This window comes from Chlorocebus sabaeus, chromosome 21 (genome assembly GCF_047675955.1).
Source record: "Chlorocebus sabaeus isolate Y175 chromosome 21, mChlSab1.0.hap1, whole genome shotgun sequence".
Classification (NCBI taxonomy): Eukaryota; Metazoa; Chordata; class Mammalia; order Primates; family Cercopithecidae; genus Chlorocebus; species Chlorocebus sabaeus.
Window position 1 is genome coordinate 96,703,774 of NC_132924.1, and position 19,934 is coordinate 96,723,707.

General features: G+C 36.7%; 1 protein-coding gene across 1 annotated transcript in view; it reads left to right on the forward strand.

Annotated features, from left to right (window-relative positions):
- Positions 1-17,124, forward strand: part of ASB15 (ankyrin repeat and SOCS box containing 15) — a 28,925-nt gene extending 11,801 nt beyond the window's left edge. Inside the window, exons 6-10 of the mRNA XM_007982780.3 lie at positions 4,087-4,332; positions 6,630-6,801; positions 8,382-8,952; positions 9,489-9,642; positions 16,054-17,124. Coding sequence (XP_007980971.1) covers positions 4,087-4,332; positions 6,630-6,801; positions 8,382-8,952; positions 9,489-9,642; positions 16,054-16,226 — 1,316 coding nt within the window. The 3' untranslated portion in view covers positions 16,227-17,124. The remainder of the gene's footprint in view (positions 1-4,086; positions 4,333-6,629; positions 6,802-8,381; positions 8,953-9,488; positions 9,643-16,053) is intronic.
- Positions 17,125-19,934: the final 2,810 nt, after the last annotated feature.

Consider the following 19,934-nt stretch of genomic DNA (forward strand, 5'->3'; position numbering starts at 1 on the left):
AAACCAATGATAGTCTCTGCACACATTTGAGCCTGCCTTTAAATCAGTCACATGACACTTTCCATAAATAAACCAGAACTCTTTTCCTGAGTGGGCTCGATAGACATTAAACAGAATATGTATCTGTGGGTGTTGATTCGCCACTAGTAATGCGGCCTGTTTTGTTTGTTTGTTTGTTTGTTTTGTGACTGAGTCTTGCTCTGTTGCCCAGGCTGGAGTGCAGTGGCGCGATCTCAAAGCTCTGCCTCCCAGGTTCACACCATTCTCCTGCCTCAGCCTCCCAAGTAGCTGGGAGCTGGGACTACAGGTGCCCGCCACCATACCTGGCTAATTTTTTGTATTTTTAGTAGAGATGGGGTTTCACCATGTTATCCAGGATGGTCTCAATCTCCTGACCTTGTGATCTGCCCTCCTCGGCCTCCCAAAGTGTTGGGATTACAGGCGTGAGCCACTGCACCCGGCCCATGACCTATATTATTTTTTAAAGCCCAGAATATACCACAGAGTATTTGCAACAACATCTGTGTTGTTTCTATAGATCACCTTGAATTTCTGCACAAAAAGGATACACTTCCAGAATTGTATACTGCTTCACTTTGCAAATAGAGAATTATTCTCCACTTGTAAGTTTCAATCCACTTATTTCTTAAAGGACAACTAAGCCGTGATTATCACTCCTTGTTTTCTTTTGGCTTCATTTATATTTTTCTTTAATGCTTAAGGCCTACAACAGAGCAGTAAACATTTACATGCATTTCAAAGTTCCATGTTGGTTTCATTCTCTGTGCTAGCAATATCTAAAGTGTAGGAAAGGAACTCTATCACTGAATTATCAGAATTGAAATAGAATTAATTTTAGGAAACAATATATTTTAAAAACTAAGTGGTAAGATCAAGAGAGGACTACAGTTTCCATGAAGTTAATATTCTGGAGGTGCTCGTGTACATCCTCATCAGCCACACATCTGGGGAAGAGGGACTTTTCCTGGGTTACCTTAATCAGCACCTTTGTTGTGGAAGCCATGCCAAGTCTTCTTAGGTTTTACAGGAAAATGGATTGTTCATGGCACTTCCTCAGTTTGTTCTTGAATATATGGTCTTCTTTGAGATTTGCTATTCAGAGTCCCTTAACTTGTAGAGGAGAGATAAGAGGGAAAAAAGTATTTATTCTTTTTGTCTATACAATGCCATGTTAGTTTTTCTTATCCTAATGCCATCATCCTTCTCTCTATTTATGAGATACCCTTAGAGGGCCAAGAAAAAAATCATTTTTGGTCCCTCTAGGGCCCTTATTCCCTATCAGTCATCTGGCCCTTCCATATTTAAGGTAATTTGATGTACTACAGTCATGTTATACAGTGACTTGCTGAGTGGTAGATACCTGATTTGTGATGATCTGACACTTACTAAAGGTTTTTGCACTTGGACTCCTTCTCTGCCCACTCCCCTGGAGTTGGTGTCACCTTTGCCTAGTTGGATAGGCACAAGCTGATCCTGGCCAGTGGAGCCCAGAGTAAGGAGGATACTCAGGGATCATCTGGCATAACGCTTCAGTCCCACTGCCCTCCATTCCTGATGGCCTTATGCCATTCACAGATCAGTTCATTTTGCTTCAGACATTTTCTTTCTCACAAATCAATACACATCCTCTTCACTCCATTTCCGCTTTTAATCCGCCAGTCCTTGTCAAGATAATCAAGATAACCCTTTCCTATCATCTATGCAAAATTCTTAATCTAATTCCCTAAACTCTTCAACTTAAAGTCAGTTTTAAGCATTACTATTGAAGCTATAAATTTAAAAACTTAATAAAGAATTTGAACATTTCTGAAAAAAATTCTAAAGAATTCTAAATTTTAGAATTTTAAGTTCTAGAGAAAAAAATTATATATAATATATAAACATATATATCCATATGTAAAACAAGACATTTTAAAATTATTTTACTTAATCAGTTAAGTTACACCAGTACCGTGCTTTATGAGTTTTCATTATTTCAGTCATTTATTGCTTCAGAATGTCTTCGTGAGTTAGCTTGGAAGGGGTTTCCTACTATTTGCATTATTCTTTCTATGGAAAATATATTCTTGATTTCATAAAACTAAATTGGAAGTGAAGTTATGATTTTTTAAAAACTATTTTAAGTTGAAGATGACACATTTATGCAGTTATTTTCATGAAGAGAAACTATTTTAATCACTATGTTTTCTGAGTCAGACAAAAGGTTAAAAGATGATGGGCAAAGAGGCTCATTATTTTAATACATTTTTTTCTCTAATTATAAAACCTGCCATCAGAGCAAGAAGATCCATGAGGATCTCTTAGTTTGTTTAGCTTACGTGATGCTTGCTCTGCAATAACACCAGCTAGCATGAGGTCATTCACTGTAATTAGAGCTGCCACTGACAGTTGGGCAATTCAGAGAGAGGCATTTGTCAACAGGTTCTACTTTAGACAAGAAGAGGGAGAGAAACTGGAGTCTCCTGCAGGCATAGCTTGCCTGCTCCCAAATGAAGTAGGCAAAGTTTGTCTTCACCCTCCCATTACCACATTGGGAGCTGCTTTCCTCGCCTTGGCTTTAGATCCTTTCTGCATTCTGCCTCCTGGTTACCCCGGAATGTTCCATGCGGACTCACATCTTCTTCTACGTTTCCCAGTATAGGCCCAGACTTTGAGTCTCTCTTTAAATAGAAGGTAGCATAGGCTTCTTCTCTAGGCCGTAAACTCTACGAGTGAAATCCAAATCTGTCTATTCTTCTTGTTGTCCACAGAGCATAACACAGAGCCTTTAGCAGAACCAGCCGTATTAACTGAATAGTAAATGAGCGAGTGAATGAATGAATGAGTGAATGTGACTGTGTATATCGTCATTTGTAGGGGGTAGCGCTCATCCTAATCTGTTTTTTAATAAGATTTTACTTACAAGGAAAAAAAAAGTTACATTTTTAGAAGTGTATACATCTAAATGGGGACAATCTCTTAATAATCCAAAAGAGGAAAAACCTCGTAACAGTATAATTTCAGCCATTAGAGACGAGCAGAGAAGGAGAGAGACAACTGATTTGGTGAACCTCCTTAATTGTACTACATTAGCCCTCACTTCACTCACTGGGAGCAACTGGCCTATGCAGATTCTAAATGATCTTATTGATAATCACCCATTAAAAATACAAGAAAGAGGGTCGGGCGCCGTGGCTCACGCCTGTAATCCCAACACTTTGGGAGGCCAACGGGGGCAGATCACGAGGTCAGGAGTTTGAGACCAGCTGACCAACATGGTGAAACCCTGTTTCTACTAAAAATATAAAAATTAGCCAGGCTTGGTGGCGTGCGCCTGTAATTCCAGCTACTCAGGAGGCTGAGGCAGGAGAATTGCTTGAACCCAGGAGGTGGAGGTTGCAGTGAGCTGAGATTGTGCCATGGCACTCCAGCCTGAGCGACAGAGTGAGACTCTGTCTCAAAAAAAAAAAAAAAAAAAAAAAAGGAAAGAAAAGAGAAAGAAAGAAAAAGGAAAGAAAGAAAGAAAATATATATATAAGAAAGACAAGTTCATTCAATACTTACTGCTATCTTTTGTGGTGAGGGAAAAAACCCTGTTTCTATAGGGGAAACCTGATGAACATTATTTACATATGAGGTTCCCAGATCCTAAGAGCGATTGAATAATAATAATAGTCAGTTACTGAGCTCCTGTTATATACTAGGTACTACACTAAGAATTTTACATACATTATTTAATTTGTGTAACCCAACAACAAATGTTATTTCCATTCTGTTGGTGAAGAAATTAAAGTTTAGAAAGAGGGCACACAGCATCCTATCCTGGTGATATATGTTATTTTCTGTGAAACTCTTACCCCTCCTCCAGGTCTTAAAGGAAAGGTAGTGTCATCTTGTAAACTTATATTTCACAAATATAAACTTGGGTATGAGAAATAGAAGGGATATGAGAAATACATTATTTTCCTTGTAGAAAAAAAGTTATTAGCTAGTATCTATTTCAATATTAAATTCAGTAATTAGTTTAATACCCCCAAAGTATTTGTGTTAATATACTTACTGTTGTTTTTAACAATCATTTTCAAGCTGTCAAAAAGGGCTCCTATGATATGGTATCAACTCTGATCAAACACAACACGAGTCTGGACCAGCCCTGTGTCAAGCGATGGTCAGCAATGCATGAAGCAGCCAAGCAAGGCCGAAAAGATATCATATCTCTGCTGCTAAAACACGGAGGCAATGTCCACCTGAGAGATGGATTTGGAGTCACACCATTAGGCGTTGCTGCCGAATATGGTCACTGTGATGTGTTAGAACATCTAATCCACAAAGGTATGTGAAAAGGAGTTACGCTTTCCTGACTTTTGTCCTGCCTCTCGAACTCTCCTTTTCTCCTCACTCTTCCTCCCTTGAATGTAACTAGGGGAGCTCCTCTTCCTCTGCTAAATGGAACTTGGCATCAGGTTTTCCCAGCTGGTCCCTTATACAACTCAGCTAAGCCCTATGCATTGTGACCTGCACATTTACAAGTCCAGTCCTGATTGCTCTCGAGAAAGACAGTTCAATCTGCACATAGATGGCTCATCAGGGCCTCATGTTCATCTTCTCCTAAACTGAATTCCTCCTGTTTTTCCACTTTTCTGATGTAATAATTTCTCTTGACAGGATCAAAAGGTTGGGTTTATCTCTAATTCCTCCATCACCTGCTTTCCTAAATCCAATCAGTTGCAAACTCTTGTAGCGTTTCTCTTGTCCTCTCATTGCAATCCATCTGCCATCCTGATCAGGTCCCTCAATCCTCCCTGGACCAGTGTAAATACTTTCTAACCATTTTCTGGGTTTCTAATCTCCCATCAGAGAATCACAGTACATACTGCAACTTGTCTTCCCTTCCTAAAGGACAGCTACAATAGTGTCAGCTATCCAAAAAATAATCCCTACTGCATCATCTCAAATTGTTTTACCACGTTTATCCCTCACTGCTCCCATCTTGTATCCTACACTCCAGTCAAAATACACTAGCAATATTCCCAAACATACCTTACATTCCTTCTCTCTAGGTTTGGGTCAGGTCCTTGCCTTCATCTCTTCAGCACAATTCAAAGTCAATCTCTTGAGACACCTCCTCCCTAAATCCTTTCCTAATTCTTCCCAACAGATTGTGACATTGCCCTCCTTTAAACTCTCCAGGTGCTTTATACAACTACAGAACCATGAGTTAAGGAGACCTAACTCCTAAACTGGTTGAGCCACTACTCACTGTGAGTCCCTAGCCTTGTTCCTTCAATATCTGGTTCTCAGCGTCCTCATCCACAAATGAACGCTAGCACCACATGATCCCCAGTGATTCCCTATGGGAAAAAGACTAACATTTTTGAGGTCTCCCAATACAAGCACATTTAAGTATCAAATAAGCCCTGTGAAGTAAGCTGCATTCATCATTCACAGATGTGGAGATGGAGGTGCACGGAAGTAAACGGCTGGCCCCCAGCTCTCACCATAAGCAGCAGAACCCCTGTCCCCTACATCATGTCTCCTTGTCTTAATGTCAGTGTCACTGGAATATCATACAGCTTGTGCTGTCTGATATTTTGTTTCATTTCCCCTCTAAGCTCCTTAGAGTAGTCACACTTATTCTTCTTGGGGTCACACACACTGATTGCACATAAGAGGGCAATAAAGTATTTGTTAACACTTTATTAACTGTAAGTATTTGTTAAGTTAAACTAGAGGGAGCCGGGCGCCATGGCTCATGCCGGTAATCCCAGCATTTTGGAAGTCCAAGGTGGGTAGATTACTTGTGGCCTAGAGTTGGAGACCAGCCTGACCAACATGGCAAAACCCTGTGGTGGTACATGCTTGTAATCCCAGCTACTCAGGAGGCTGAGGCAGAAGAACTGCTTAAACCCGGGAGGTGGAGGCTGCAGTGAGCTGAGATCATACAACTGTACTCCAGCCTGGTCGACAGAGTGAGACTCCATCTCAAAAAACAAAACAAAACAAAACAAAAAAACCAAAAAAATTCTTGTCTTTAAATTAAAAAGTCTAATGAGCCTTTTTCGGAAGAATTTGCCTTTCAAGAAAATTGACTTCATTTCTCCCTTGATTTTTGGCCCAAAGATTTTCTAATAAAACGAAGCGTGAGGCATTCATGACTGTTTTATTGAAAATATAGAAAACATAGAGGCCCTTAATTCTGTACTTTTTAAGTCCTAACCAGAATTGAACACAACAGGCTTTGTGGGGGGTGTTTGTTTGTTTGTTTGTTTTTGAGATGGAGTCTCACTCTGTTGCCCAGTTTAGAGTGCAGTGGCGTGATCTCGGCTCATCACAACCTCCACCTCCCAGTTCAAGTGATTCTCCTGCTTCAGTCTCCTGGGTAGCTGGGACTACAGGCATGTGCCACCATGCCCAGCTAATTTTTGTATTTTTAGTAGAGACAGAGTTTCACCATGTTGGCCAGGTTGACCTCGAACTCCTGACCTCATGATCCGCCCACCTCAGCCTCCCAAAGTGCTGGGATTACAGACGTGAGCCACTGCACCCAGTACCACAACAGGTTGTTTTTAAGGGGATTGTTTAAACAATACCATCCAGTTATCATCATGCCACATGTTTTATACGGCCAGGTGGTGATGTGCTTGCTTTGGCGGATGATGGGGCGTCGGTGATGTTTGAGGCAGCAGGAGGTGGCAATCCCGACTGCATTTCCCTCCTGCTGGAATATGGAGGAAGCGGAAATGTACCTAATCGAGCAGGGCATCTTCCTATACACCGAGCTGCCTATGAGGGGCATTATCTGTGAGTGATAAATTATAGGATAATTATTGGAGTTAAAAATGCAAATTTGTGTATACACTATAATCACAAGTCTATATGTAATACCTTTCAAAATCTGAGGAGAAATACATATAATCTTCAGGTTTTGATGCTCCATATTTAGATATTTAGAGCTCATTTAATTTTCCTCCTCTTGATATTCTTGTACTTCCAAAAAATGAATTTGTAGTGCTTCTATAACGAAAATAAATTTTCTTTTAGAAGGAATTAAGCTGTAAGTGAGAATTCTGCACAAGCCACTCAAGAGTGCCTTTTTGTTTGCAAACGTATTTAACAAAAGGCTACAGAGTTTCTAAAAATTTTGCCCTTGACAAAGGATTAAAATTTGTAACAATACTATCAGTGTTATTCCAATTATTTCCTAACATATCCAAGATATTACAGTATAATGTCAAATATATTCTTGAACAGAAAAGTTTCGTTATAAGTTTAGAATTCTTCATTCCATACAAATGGTTGAATAGATTCTTAAATCACAAAATGTACAAAATTAACACATTGGTAGAAATCTAGATCACTATATTAAACTACCCACCATGAGAAGATGGTTTTAGGCAATTAAATATATTTCATAAGATCAAAAACTTTGAAGTAATTGGGCTTTATAGTTTTCAGTGGGCCATTGGCTAAGTGGCCAGTGACGCATAATTGATGCTAAGTGACATGTTGTTAGAGTTTACCTGGATTTAATCCCAGTGTTCATAAATTCATAAAGTAGGCACAGGAGATCAGGTTATCCTTGCCATGTAGCTCTCATACATGTCTAGCTGGTTAGTCAAGTGTGAAACTCACAACTATATCACATGTACTTAGAAATATAAACTGTGGTTGGTTATCTCAATTGGACTGATGCAAGGTTGATGGAATATTAAAGACTCTTCTTTTGGCTAATAATTCAATTGCAAGTTATATGGAAGCAGACAGAATGTACATGGTCAATATTTTAAAATAGATTGTGTAGGAATTAGTGAAAGAGAAATAATTCATAAGAATTCGAAAAGGCCCAAATTCTCGTCCTGTTCTACATCTAACTGTGTGACCTTGGACAATCATTTTGCCTCTTCAGACTTCAGATTGTTCTATTAAATGAAGCAGTTGGACTAAATAACATCCAGCGTCACTTCCTATGACCCCATGATCCTAATGGTCAAGATTACGAAACAGTCCTCTATGGCATTAGAAAGGCTTACTTTTCTCCTATATTTTTAAAAATAGTATTGGTTGTCTGTAAATATTATATTGTTCAGAGGAGAATTGGAAGATGGGGAGGGTTCCCGAGGAACCACAATTCTAGGAAAAAACGTATAAGATTCAGTTTCCTAGGAATATTTAGAACAGAAAGCTAAATCAAAACTGAGCTACATTACACTAAACTAAATAGTTGTACCTTGCAGACAAAGGTTAAATGTTTTAGTACAAAGTTATCTAGAGAAAATAAGGGAAACTATACGATTTGCATCACTTATCTAGTGAGAATGGTAGTTTATTTAATTTCTTGATTTTCTTTATGGCACGTAGATATTTGACTTTTTTTCTTTTAGTGCACTGAAATATCTTATCCCAGCAACATCTAAAAATGCAATTCGGAAAAGTGGGCTAACACCAATTCACTCAGCAGCAGATGGGCAAAGTGCACAGTGTCTAGAGCTGCTCATTGAAAATGGTTTCGATGTCAACACTCCACTTGCTGACCACATTTCCCAGAGCTATGACGATGAGAGGAAGACTGCGCTGTATTTTGCCGTTTCTAATAATGATGTTCGTTGCACAGAAGTCCTTCTGGCTGCAGGTGCAGACCCAAACTTAGATCCCCTCAACTGTCTACTTGTGGCAGTGAGGGCCAATAATTATGAAATTGTCCGACTGCTTCTCTCTCATGGCGCCAATGTCAATTGTTATTTTATGCATGTGAATGACACTCGTTTCCCCAGTGTCATTCAGTATGCCCTAAACGATGAGGTAATGCTGAGGCTATTGCTGAATAATGGCTATCAAGTGGAGATGTGCTTTGACTGCATGCATGGTGACATCTTTGGAAATTCATTTGTGTGGTCAGAGATAGAGGAAGAGGTGCTGCCAGGATGGACATCTTGTGTAATAAAAGATAACCCGGTGAGTTATGCCTTTTCTGCTTTATATTGGGTCATCATCCTAATTTAAGACCTATTCATTCAAGTAGGGATGTTACAAGACAAGAAAAATAAACTCTAATTTTTCTATTTTAATTTTTCTTCAACTTTTGTTTGCAATGATATGGGGATATAAGCATAAATCTAGCCCCCCTGCCAAAAAAAAAAAAAAGATGCTGTTTGTTTTTTCTTGACTTGAAAACTGAATGTAGAAGAATGTGAAAATGTAGGCAATTAGTCACTTCTGCCTGTTTGGTGGAATATTGGGGCCAGATGGAAAGAAGCGTGACTCCTCCATGCTCTGCTGACCACAGTCACATCAAAGCCAGGCGAGTCTTCAGGGCTGATGGTTTCACAGAGAGAAGCAAACAATTTATTTTTAATTTTTGTTCATTACAAGGAGGGATCTTTTATTTTCTGTAATAAGACAAAGAGTAATTTTTCCATAACACAATTGAGTGTTTATGTATATGGTATACTAAAAAATATTACTAAATTAAATTTTATCAATTCTCTCAGTTCTGTGAGTTTATTACAGTTCCTTGGATGAAGCACTTGGTAGGCAGAGTTACTCGCGTACTAATAGATTACATGGATTATGTTCCTCTGTGTGCTAAACTGAAGTCTGCACTAGAAGTACAGAGAGAATGGCCAGAAATCCGCCAAATACTAGGTAAAAACCAAAAGTTTCGCCTACAATTTTTAAATTAAGACCATATATGGGGGAAATTTCTTAATGTCTTCTTTGATACTTTTTCTATGCTACTCTACTGTATTTCCAGAATTATCTGGGTTTTAAAATCATCCTTAACACCTCCTCTGTTGTAGGATACATATTTTCATTTTTCTTTTTATTTTCTGGCTTTGTAATTGTGTAATAAGTAACACTACAACTATATTAACATACTGATTACAATTTATCTTTAAAATTAACTTCTATAATATCATACAATATGTAGACTGCAAGCTCCACATGGTTAGAGATCTACTTTGTTTCTTGTTATATCCGCAAGGCTTAGCATAGTGCCTAATAAGTAGTACATTTCAATAAATATGGAGTAAATGAATTAATGGAAGGGATTAGAATTATTCTTTTTGACATGCTTTCTCTGAGGTCTTTATTGACAAAGTCCTACCATCATAGGTTAGTATGTATAGACAGGCCATTTTGTCTTTTCTAGATGAAAGTTGATCATGAAAATGAATTATACAAGTTTCAGTGAAAGTACATTTTAAAATAATCCAAATACAAATAAAACCCAGAAAAATATCATAGATGTGAGATGCTTTCGCTTTCAAAATATGAGTTTGGGAAAATAAACTTTCAAAAACTAGTTGGACATTAATTTCATGAAGCCTAAAGAAGCATTATAGAATTTTATATGGCATTTAAATAATTTGACACCTTTAATATACCTGAATCAGCCTTCTCTTGGAATTAGTTCTGTAATAGAAGAGATTTTGCGGCAACTAAAACAGGAATCTTGGAGAATCTGAAGAGTAATATAGTATTGTTAGCCCAGAAATTGAGCTCTGGGGTCAGATAGACCTAGAATGAAATGGAATTCTGGCCTTGCCTCGGAGTAGGATTGCTAGATTATAAAATGCATATGTAATTCAGGACTGATGTTTTCATGAAAAAAAAGCAACAATTTATTGTTACCATTTTTGCTTCTCTAAGTGGAGGAGGATTTTTTATTTCCTATAAAAAGACCAAGATAGACAGTCTAGTTGTGTGACTTTGAGCAAGTTACTTATTCTTCTTATGCCTAGGTTTTCCCATTGCAAAGTAGATGTAGGATAGTATTAACCTCATAAGGTTGTTGTGGGAATCTAAAGAAATAATGCATATAAGGTGCTTAGTGTCTAGAATATTTAAATTACTTAATACATTTAGTTAGTTTTAAAACTAAAGTAGCATTTTTATGTTTTTATTACATGGTAAGTTTATGTGAGGTATCTGAAATGTATATGTACAGTGTGCTATGAAATATTGTAGAGTTAAGTATTATCATGCTTATTTTTTACAAATAAAAAGCTAAGGCTAAGGGAAATTACAAAATAGTCTAGACCCTATGCATTCTTGAAAACCACTTCTCTACGTTCCCTTCCTGGACTTACGCCCTCATTGAGAGTAAAATCAAGAATCAAGCAGGACAGAAACAAGAAAGGGCCCACAAAAAAGTGGGGGTGGCAGACAGAGCCAGGAAACCGCAGAGATCTAACCACCGTATTTTGGGTCATTGCAAGAAAATAATAGAATAAGAAGCTCTGTAAAGTTAGAAGAGCTATCTGCTACCAAGCATCCTTCTAAAAATTCAAGAAAACTAAATGCAAATAAAAATGAACAACAGAAAATATCACAGTCAAATCCCATAATAGTAAGAAAAAACAGAAAGAACAGAATGATATCCCCATGGGCAATGAATACATAACTAAAAAAACACACTCCAGAACAATCAAAATTCAAACCTGCTATTTCAAAATGAGCTAAAAAGCATGAGGAAAATAATATCAGATATGAATGAACAACATGAGTCAAAATTTGAAAAATTCAGAAATCAGTTAACAACTGAGGAAGAATTAGGAATAAAATTAGAAAAAATTAATTTCAAATGTGAAGACTGAACTAGAATGAAAACAAGAACTAGCAACACAGTCGACAATACATTGAGAGTTATAAGAGGATATGAAAGAAAAATTTTAAATCAAATATAAATGAAGAAATAGATAAAAGGATTTATATATATATATATTTGTCTATTTCAATAGGTTTTGGGGAAACAGGTGGTGTTTGGTTATATGGATAAGTTGTTTAGTGGTGGTTTCTGAGATTTTGGTGCACCTAATCACCTAAGCAGTGTAGGCTGTACCCAATGTATACTCTTTTATCCCTGGCCCACCCTTCCCCCTGAGTCCTCAAAGTCCATTGTATCATTCTTATGCTTTTGCATCCCTGTAGCTTAGATAAAATGATTTGAAAGACAATGAGTTAAAAACATTGACGACAATGAATAGTCAATACATGGATAATAAGATTCCTTGAAAAGGAAAACCAAATCAAGGGAACATAACAAATATAAAAAACTAAGTTTCAAGAAAAACTTGTAATAAAAAAGAAAGATTTGAAACTATAATATACAAAATACTATATCCTTTGGGCACATAGGCAAAAAGAACAAGTGACTTATAAGGGAAAATATAGATTATTATTAAACTTTTCATCAACAATACTTTATGCCAAAAGAAAATGGAGTCACATATTTAAGACTCTTCATGGAAGGAAAATGTGAGCTAAGGATGCTTACACAGCAAAATTGACTTCCAATGATCAATGTAGGCAAACTGTTGTCAGTATGCAAGAACTCAGGAAATATTGTTCCTCTTACTGACGTCTGAATGATCCACTAAGAAATGGCCTTTAGACAACCCAAAATGATTAGTGAGATAGCAGCATGAGAACTAGTATTAAACAAGACTAACACTAAACAAAATGCCAAGACTAAGTGAGAGTTAAAAGTGAGAAGATGCAACACGTAATGGTTATATGCGCTGATAAGACAGATACAGCACAATTATTCATTTTTGAATATTAGTAAGTAGATAAAATAAATAATATTTAATAATTAAAATACATATTTTTAAATATCTTAAAATATTGATGGTGATATAATATTAATATTGTTATGCTGAGAATGAGAGATATATTCAGCAAATGAGTAATTAAGGAACATTCCAATTCCATTCTTTGTATCCTTGAAACCAAAGATTGTCAGTGTGTCAGAAAGAAAATACAGATGTAATAGAGAAGCGATTAAAGAAAAATCCTGTAGTCCTGAATTTGAATTAGAAGTAACAATATAAACTCATAAGCTATTGTATCTTGAAAGCATCTGTGTGCATGAGGACTATGCTGTAGGGGGTGGGGGTGTGTGTGTCAGGGGTGTGTGTGTGTGTGTGTGTGTGCATCTGTCTGTTTACAGATAAGTCTTAGAAATAATGATAAACCTAGTAGCAATGAGCATTCCTGCAACACAGATTTTGGCCTGGAAATGCCATTTCCTACGAAAAGAAACCAGGGTTTTTGCTGGAGGTTGTTTTGTTTTTGAGAAATGGATGATTGCATCTGGGGAAGGAAATAAATAAGATGAACCTGGAACATCTGGTCATACCAGAAAGCAAAGAAAGCAAAGACTACACGATTCATGACAAAAGAATTCAGGCGCTAACTTGAAGAGGCTACAACTGGCCAAAGATGGGACAATTTAAGTTTCAAAAAGGGCAATGATTTCAATGAATTAAAACCAATCTATTTAAATATATGATTTGTGGGTTTCTTTTCTTTTTTTTTCTTTTTTTTCCTTCAACTTGTATTTTAAGTTTTAAGGGTACATGTGCAGAATGTGCAGGTTTGTTACACAGGTAAACATGTACCATGGTGGTTTGCTGCACAGATCATTCCATTACCTAGATATTAAGTCCAGCATCCATTAGCTATTCTTTCTGATGCTGAAACTCCCCCAGCCACCCTCCGACAGGCCCCAGTATGTGTTGTTCCCCTCCACGTGTCTGTGTGTTCTCATCATTCAGCTCCCACTTATAAGTGAGAACATGCAGTGTTTCGTTTTCTGTTCCTGCATTAGTTTGCTGAGGATAATGGTTTCCAGCTCCATCCATGTCCCTGCAAAGGACATGATCTCATTCCTTTTTATAGCTGCATAGTATTCTATGGTGTATATGTACCAAAGTTTCTTGATGGGCATTTAGGTTGATTCCATGTCTTTGTTATTGCAAATAGTGCTGCAATGAATATATGTGTGCTTGTATCTTTACAATAGAATGATTTATTAAATATACATTTATTTAAAAAACTGGTCAGCTCCAGAAGATGATAGAAAATCAACTCATTATCTTAAAAACTTGTAAAAAGAAAGACTTAAGCATTTATTCTGCTTTACATATATATATACACACACATATATATAAACTGTGCCATTAGTAACTAAAGAGTAGATGAGCAAAAACATTCCTTTATAAAAGTATTCTAAATAATTTTAAAAGATATAATTAGATACCACCATTATATAGCCCCCAATAAATTAATGGATGTAGTCAACGAGATTCAACATAGCCCCCAAAGAAGGAACACAGAACTAGCTATAGTTTTGCCAAAGAGATCAAACCCAAGCCTGATTAAGTATCTGGAGCCAGTTACCAATTTGCAAGAAACAGAGGAGACAGTGGGACATGGAACTGCACCACGAAAATGCAATCAGCAAAGTTCAGGCTGTGGGAAACTACAGAGCATTTGGGTTCTTCAAAGATTAGTTGAAAGGACAAGAAGGGGATGGAGAGCATAACCTGCAGATCAGAAAAGACTTAAAGGACATAGCAAAAATTTTAAAAATATATTGTCAATACTATAGTGCAGGCATAGTGCACTTAGATGATGAAACTCTAAAGAAAGTGATTACAAGTCAGAAGAGTAGTTATTTATGGCAGGGGAAAGGAATAAGGAAGGATGGATTGTAGAAGAATTTCTTTGGTCTCTGGCAAAGTCCTATTTCCTATAGACCTAGGAGGTGATTATAGATGTTCAATCAATAATTACTTATGTAACTTATGAAACTATACATGTGTACTTTATTTTATTTTCCAATAAAAAGCTTAAAACCTTCTTTTTTTAGCTTGGAGATTGCCAAGGGGAGAAAAATGCTAAGGCTTAGATAAATTAATTTCTCAAAGTAATAGACATAGAAAATAACAAAGTGAAGATTTGAACTCTTGTTTGTCTTACTTGAAAACACAGACTCTTTCTACGATACCATTATACTTCCTGTCATAGAAAGAACAGATTTTGCTTCTAAATGGAAATTGATTGCTCACTTTTTTTTTTTTGCAAAATACTTACCAATTCTGATGACTTTGGAAAGACAATCCAAGTAAGAATAAGGGCAGAAAGTTTTTTTATTGTTTCCATCATATATTGTTGTGACTTGAGTCGAAGCCAGTTGATTGCTATGAGTGTGATTAACCACTGGATGTCAGGAGTCCTCCAGCTATCTGTAAGGCAGCGTATTTGTTAGGAAAAAAAAATCGTACTTTTTTTTTAGATTTTTTTTTCTGCTTATTTTGGTAATGTTGCATCAATAACTTTTGAGAACATTGTTTTTAATTTTAAAAGATAAATTTTTTATATCATCGAACGTAATTGAGATGTGATCATGTTTATTATTGCATTGAATGACAGTTAATATTTATCGAATGGTTACAATGTACTGAGCACTTTTATAATACTTTACATGACTTGTTTAATCTTCAAACAACCCTATGAGATAAGTACTGTTGTTATCCTTATTTCACAGATGGGAATACCAAACTCACAGACATCAAGTGATTTGCCCAAGGTCACACAAATATTAGGGGGCAGAGCTAGGAGTTTAATCCAAGCTGACCAGGTCCAGAGCGCACATCTAAGCCTGAATGCTATGCTGCTCCTTCATTCATTCATATTGCTGCTATAAAATATCAATCTTGCAATTGTAATATAGATAAAGTAAGAATTGAAAATATCAGATATTTAAATAATAGTTAGTATATTTTTTGAGAATATACAAGGTTTAAGTATCAGACACTGGAAACAAAACTCAGATTGGATTATTCATGATATGTGGAATCATCTGCATCTATGTTTCATGGATAATTATTTATCAGACAGATTGGTAGGAGAAAGAAGGTAAAGAAATCTATCTCTATAATACTTAGCTCTAAAAAATAAAGAAGAGATGTGAGCATTTGCTTTCTTAAGTCCATTTATTAATCCCACAAATTCTAGTTGAACACCTATCATGAGCCAGACTCTCTTCCTGGCACAGAGACAGACTAAATATCTGCCCTCATGGAACTTACATTCTAGAGTAGTAGACTAGAACGTTCAATTACAATTTGAATTTCACTTAAAATCACGTTGCTAAAGTGTGCATACATGTTTTTCAGAATACACTATTCATGTTATTCTGAAATAGTTATACCTTAGGGGTCAAGCCACTATTTTAAAAAATTTTTTTGCTTATTTTCCTTTTAGAGAATCCTTGTTCATTGAAGCATTTGTGTCGGTTAAAAATTCGAAGACTTCTGGGTCTCCAGAAACTCTGCCAGCCAGCCTCAATGGAGAAGCTTCCTCTACCACCAGCTATTCAAAGATACATATTATTTAAAGAGTATGATCTCTATGGACAAGAGCTAAAATTGCCATAACTTAATATTTTAAAATGTGATTTTAAAAAATATTTTGAAATGTGATTCTCTCAGATAATTTCTTGTAACTATTTTACATCTTTAATTGTAAAGTGTATTTAAATGCATTGACAGTTTTATAGTTGTATCATGTGTTCTTACGGGAACACCATGATTTATGTCTTTAAAGACATTAGCATTTTTTAAAGATAGTATTTTGAACTTAGATTTGTATCTTTGTTTGCTACAAGTCATCAAACTCTCCCTATCAAGTGGCTCCTACAATATCCACATCAAGTCTCTATGTTTAAAAAACAGATAACCACTTTCTCAAACCCACATCTGCCAGTTGCTGGCCGGATTCTCCTGTCTCTCAAGGTCTTGCTGTGTAAAAGAGCTCCTCCTGCCTGTAAGTTCACAGACTGTGATCTGGCATCTACCCCTTCACTGCTTTTCTCAAGGTCCCTGACAATCTCTTTGTTGCTAAATTCAGGGAACATTCTTCAGTCCCTCTTCCAATTGATTCCTACAGCATTCAACATTGTTGCCTGTTCCTTGCTTGAAATGTTACCTCTTTCCTTGTTTCTTGCAAAACCTGTTCTCTTGGGTGTCCTCCCACCTCCCTGGACACTCTGTCTCTGGCTTCTTTCTGCCTAGCTCATCTCTAGCCAATCTTAGAGTTATATATCTTAAGCCCTCTTCTCTTTGTTCTTTAAGTTATATATCCTAAGCCTTCTTTGCTTTGTTCTCTGGGAAATTTTATTCGCATCCATGGTCTTAATCATTTTGCTGGAGACTACAAAATTTCTATCCGAAGCTCAACTCTTTCTCTCATGTTCTCCCGACCTATGTAGACAATTGACCTAGTGAACATTTGAACACAAAGACACCTCAAATTCAACATGTCCCCAGATGAACTCAGAAAAAAAAAAAAAAGCTCTTTCTCGAGCTCAATAGTTAGCACAATACTCAATTCAGTTTCCAAAGAAAAAAGCCTGGACGTCAGGCTTGACCATCCATTTTCCTCACCCAATAAGACAAATCACCAAATCCTATTAAGTTTGTCTCCTGAAGTCATCTTCCACTCACCACCCCTCAACCCCACCCCCATTTGGCCCTAAGTCTATTATCTTCTTTTTCCCTGGATAATACAGTGCTGCTTATCTGGCTCCCCTGCCTCTGTCCTGCCCTGTCCCAGACACTTTCTACACACAGCATCTCAGAATAGCCTTTACAAATATAGTAGACTTTCTCTTCTCTGCTTAAGATCATTCCCATCGCTCTTCAATTCCAAAGTTCTCACTTGAACTTTCATGATCTAACTCCTGCCTTCTTCTCTAGTCTCATCTCTAGATGTCTCCCTTTCCTCTCTTCCCTTGAACCTTCTAGAATTTTATTTTTTAAACAGTGATCCCCAGACTTTAAGGTGTCATACACCAACAGGTTTTGTTGTGTTGATTTTTCAAAAAGAGTCATTAAGAAATACCATCTACTATCACCATCATTTCATAAAAGAGGGGTCATTTTAATGTCGGAAAATAAGATGGTTATAAACTCAGTCATTCAAGTGGAATGACTTTTACTTTGAAAAGACCTCACGCTGCTCTCATTTCTCCACTGATGAGTGAGAATTTCACTGTGGGCCATCAAATATCTGAGGACCTTTGTATGGGGAACCACTGCTGTAGAATAGACCATGCTCTATTTTAACCTCAGGGTCTTTGCATTTCCTTCTCTCATCTGGAACTCTGTTTCCACTTTTTCTGCACCCTTTCACCTGATCAAATCCCACTTATCCTATAGGTCTCAGCTGAGATGTTGCTTCCTCTAGGATGGGAAGCCTAAGCACAGAACTTGTCATGCTATATTACAGCTGCCTGTGTTCCCTGCTGTCTTCCCACTAGACTATAAGCTCTATGAGCGCAGGTTCTATCTTTGTTTTGTTTTCCAGTGCTTTCTCAGGGCCAAACACATTCCCTAGAGCATGGAGTTCAGTAATTATTTGTTGAAATACATTGAATAAGTGACAAAAATAATCAGTGACATCATGGTGAAATAATAGTTTTAAATTTCTGAGTGAGTTATGTAATCTTATAATGTAATTATTTAATGTTATTTTTCTTAGATTTTAATAGTGTATTTTTCTTATATTTATTTTTACCTTGTTACTATATTCTTTAAACAGTAATATCTCACTGGTCTGTAAAGTTTTCAAGTTGTATTTAGCTTTAGTTACCTTTGAAAGAAAAATAAGTATGAAAAAAATTGTACAATTAGGGCTATAATTTTAACTTCTTGTATTCCCTAGAGGATATTTTTATATGTAAATTAAACTGTAATGTATTTATCTTTAATTGTAACATCTTGTATACAAGATTTTATTATTCCTGTGTTGTACTCTTAGATGTGGTTAAATGTATTGTTACCTAAAAATATTACTCTAATAAATAAAAAATCATATTGAGGTTATAAGTCTGCTTTATGATACTTCATATATTAAACTTTTGCTCACTAAAGCTTTGACACTTTATTTGATATATATTTGTATAGATAATATTCAAAAAATACTTGGATATAAAGATATGAATTAACTGCACATGCTATGGGTTTTTAAAAGTGGGTTTTTTGGCATTTATGAAGCAAGAGAAAAATGTGTCTTATGAAAAACAAGCAATTGCTATATCTAAATCAGATTTGATCTTTTGCTCACCATATTTTGGGTTTTTCTAGCAGTGTATTTGTTTTTGAGATGGCTGGATGGAAAAAGGAATTAATTTACATCTCATTAGGACTCTGTTTCTTCTAGAGTATGTCACTTTATCCGGGAAAGGGTAACAGCTGCTCCTACCCAGTCAGCATTAGAAGAAGCCAAACATTCTACAGTGGAGCCTGTCTAACCACTGTGGAATCAACATGGCAGAGTTTGGATGCCATCTTCCTCCATGTTGCCAAGATGTCTGTGACTGTTTTAGTCCCTGTGGATTTTGTTTTGTATCACACAGAGAGTCCGGGTGGAAAAAAGCCGATCTGAACTCTCATTAAGCATGTTTTATCTTCCCATAGGCCATCATTAAATAGGATCTCCATTTCTGGCTAAAGATAATTTTAAGAAGGACATTGAAAGTAAGTGCCTCCTGAAAAATATGGTTTAATCACGTTAATTCGCCACAGAACATGCTTCCTGGTAATAGGCTGTCAGTGCAGAAGATGTGAAAACGATTGTATCAATGTGCAGCAAATATTCATAGGTAACACCACCTTTAATGCAGGCTTTTGAACAACCAGAAACTTTGGGTCAGACAGCACGGAAACTCTAACAAGATGGAGTATCTTATGACACAGAGAACGTACGTAAGCCTTTCTCTTGTCACTGACCTTTTACCAGAAATTCCTATGCAAATTTTGGTTTCAAGTTTCATGGTCTTATGTATATAGCCACCTTCCAATCAGAAATTACTTAGGAATATAAAAATTATAAGTTGCTTCAGCAACATGAATGCAGCTGGAGGTCATAATCCTACAAAAATTAATGCAGGAATGGAAACTAAGTACCATGTGTTCTCACCTATAAGCGGAAGCTAAACATTGAGTACACATGGACATAAAGATGGGAACAATAGATACTGTGGACTACTACATGGAGCAAGGTGGGGAGGAAGGGAGAGGAGGGAGGGGGAAAGGGGAAGGGAGGAGGGCAGGAGAGGGAGGGAGAGGGAGGGACAGGGAAGG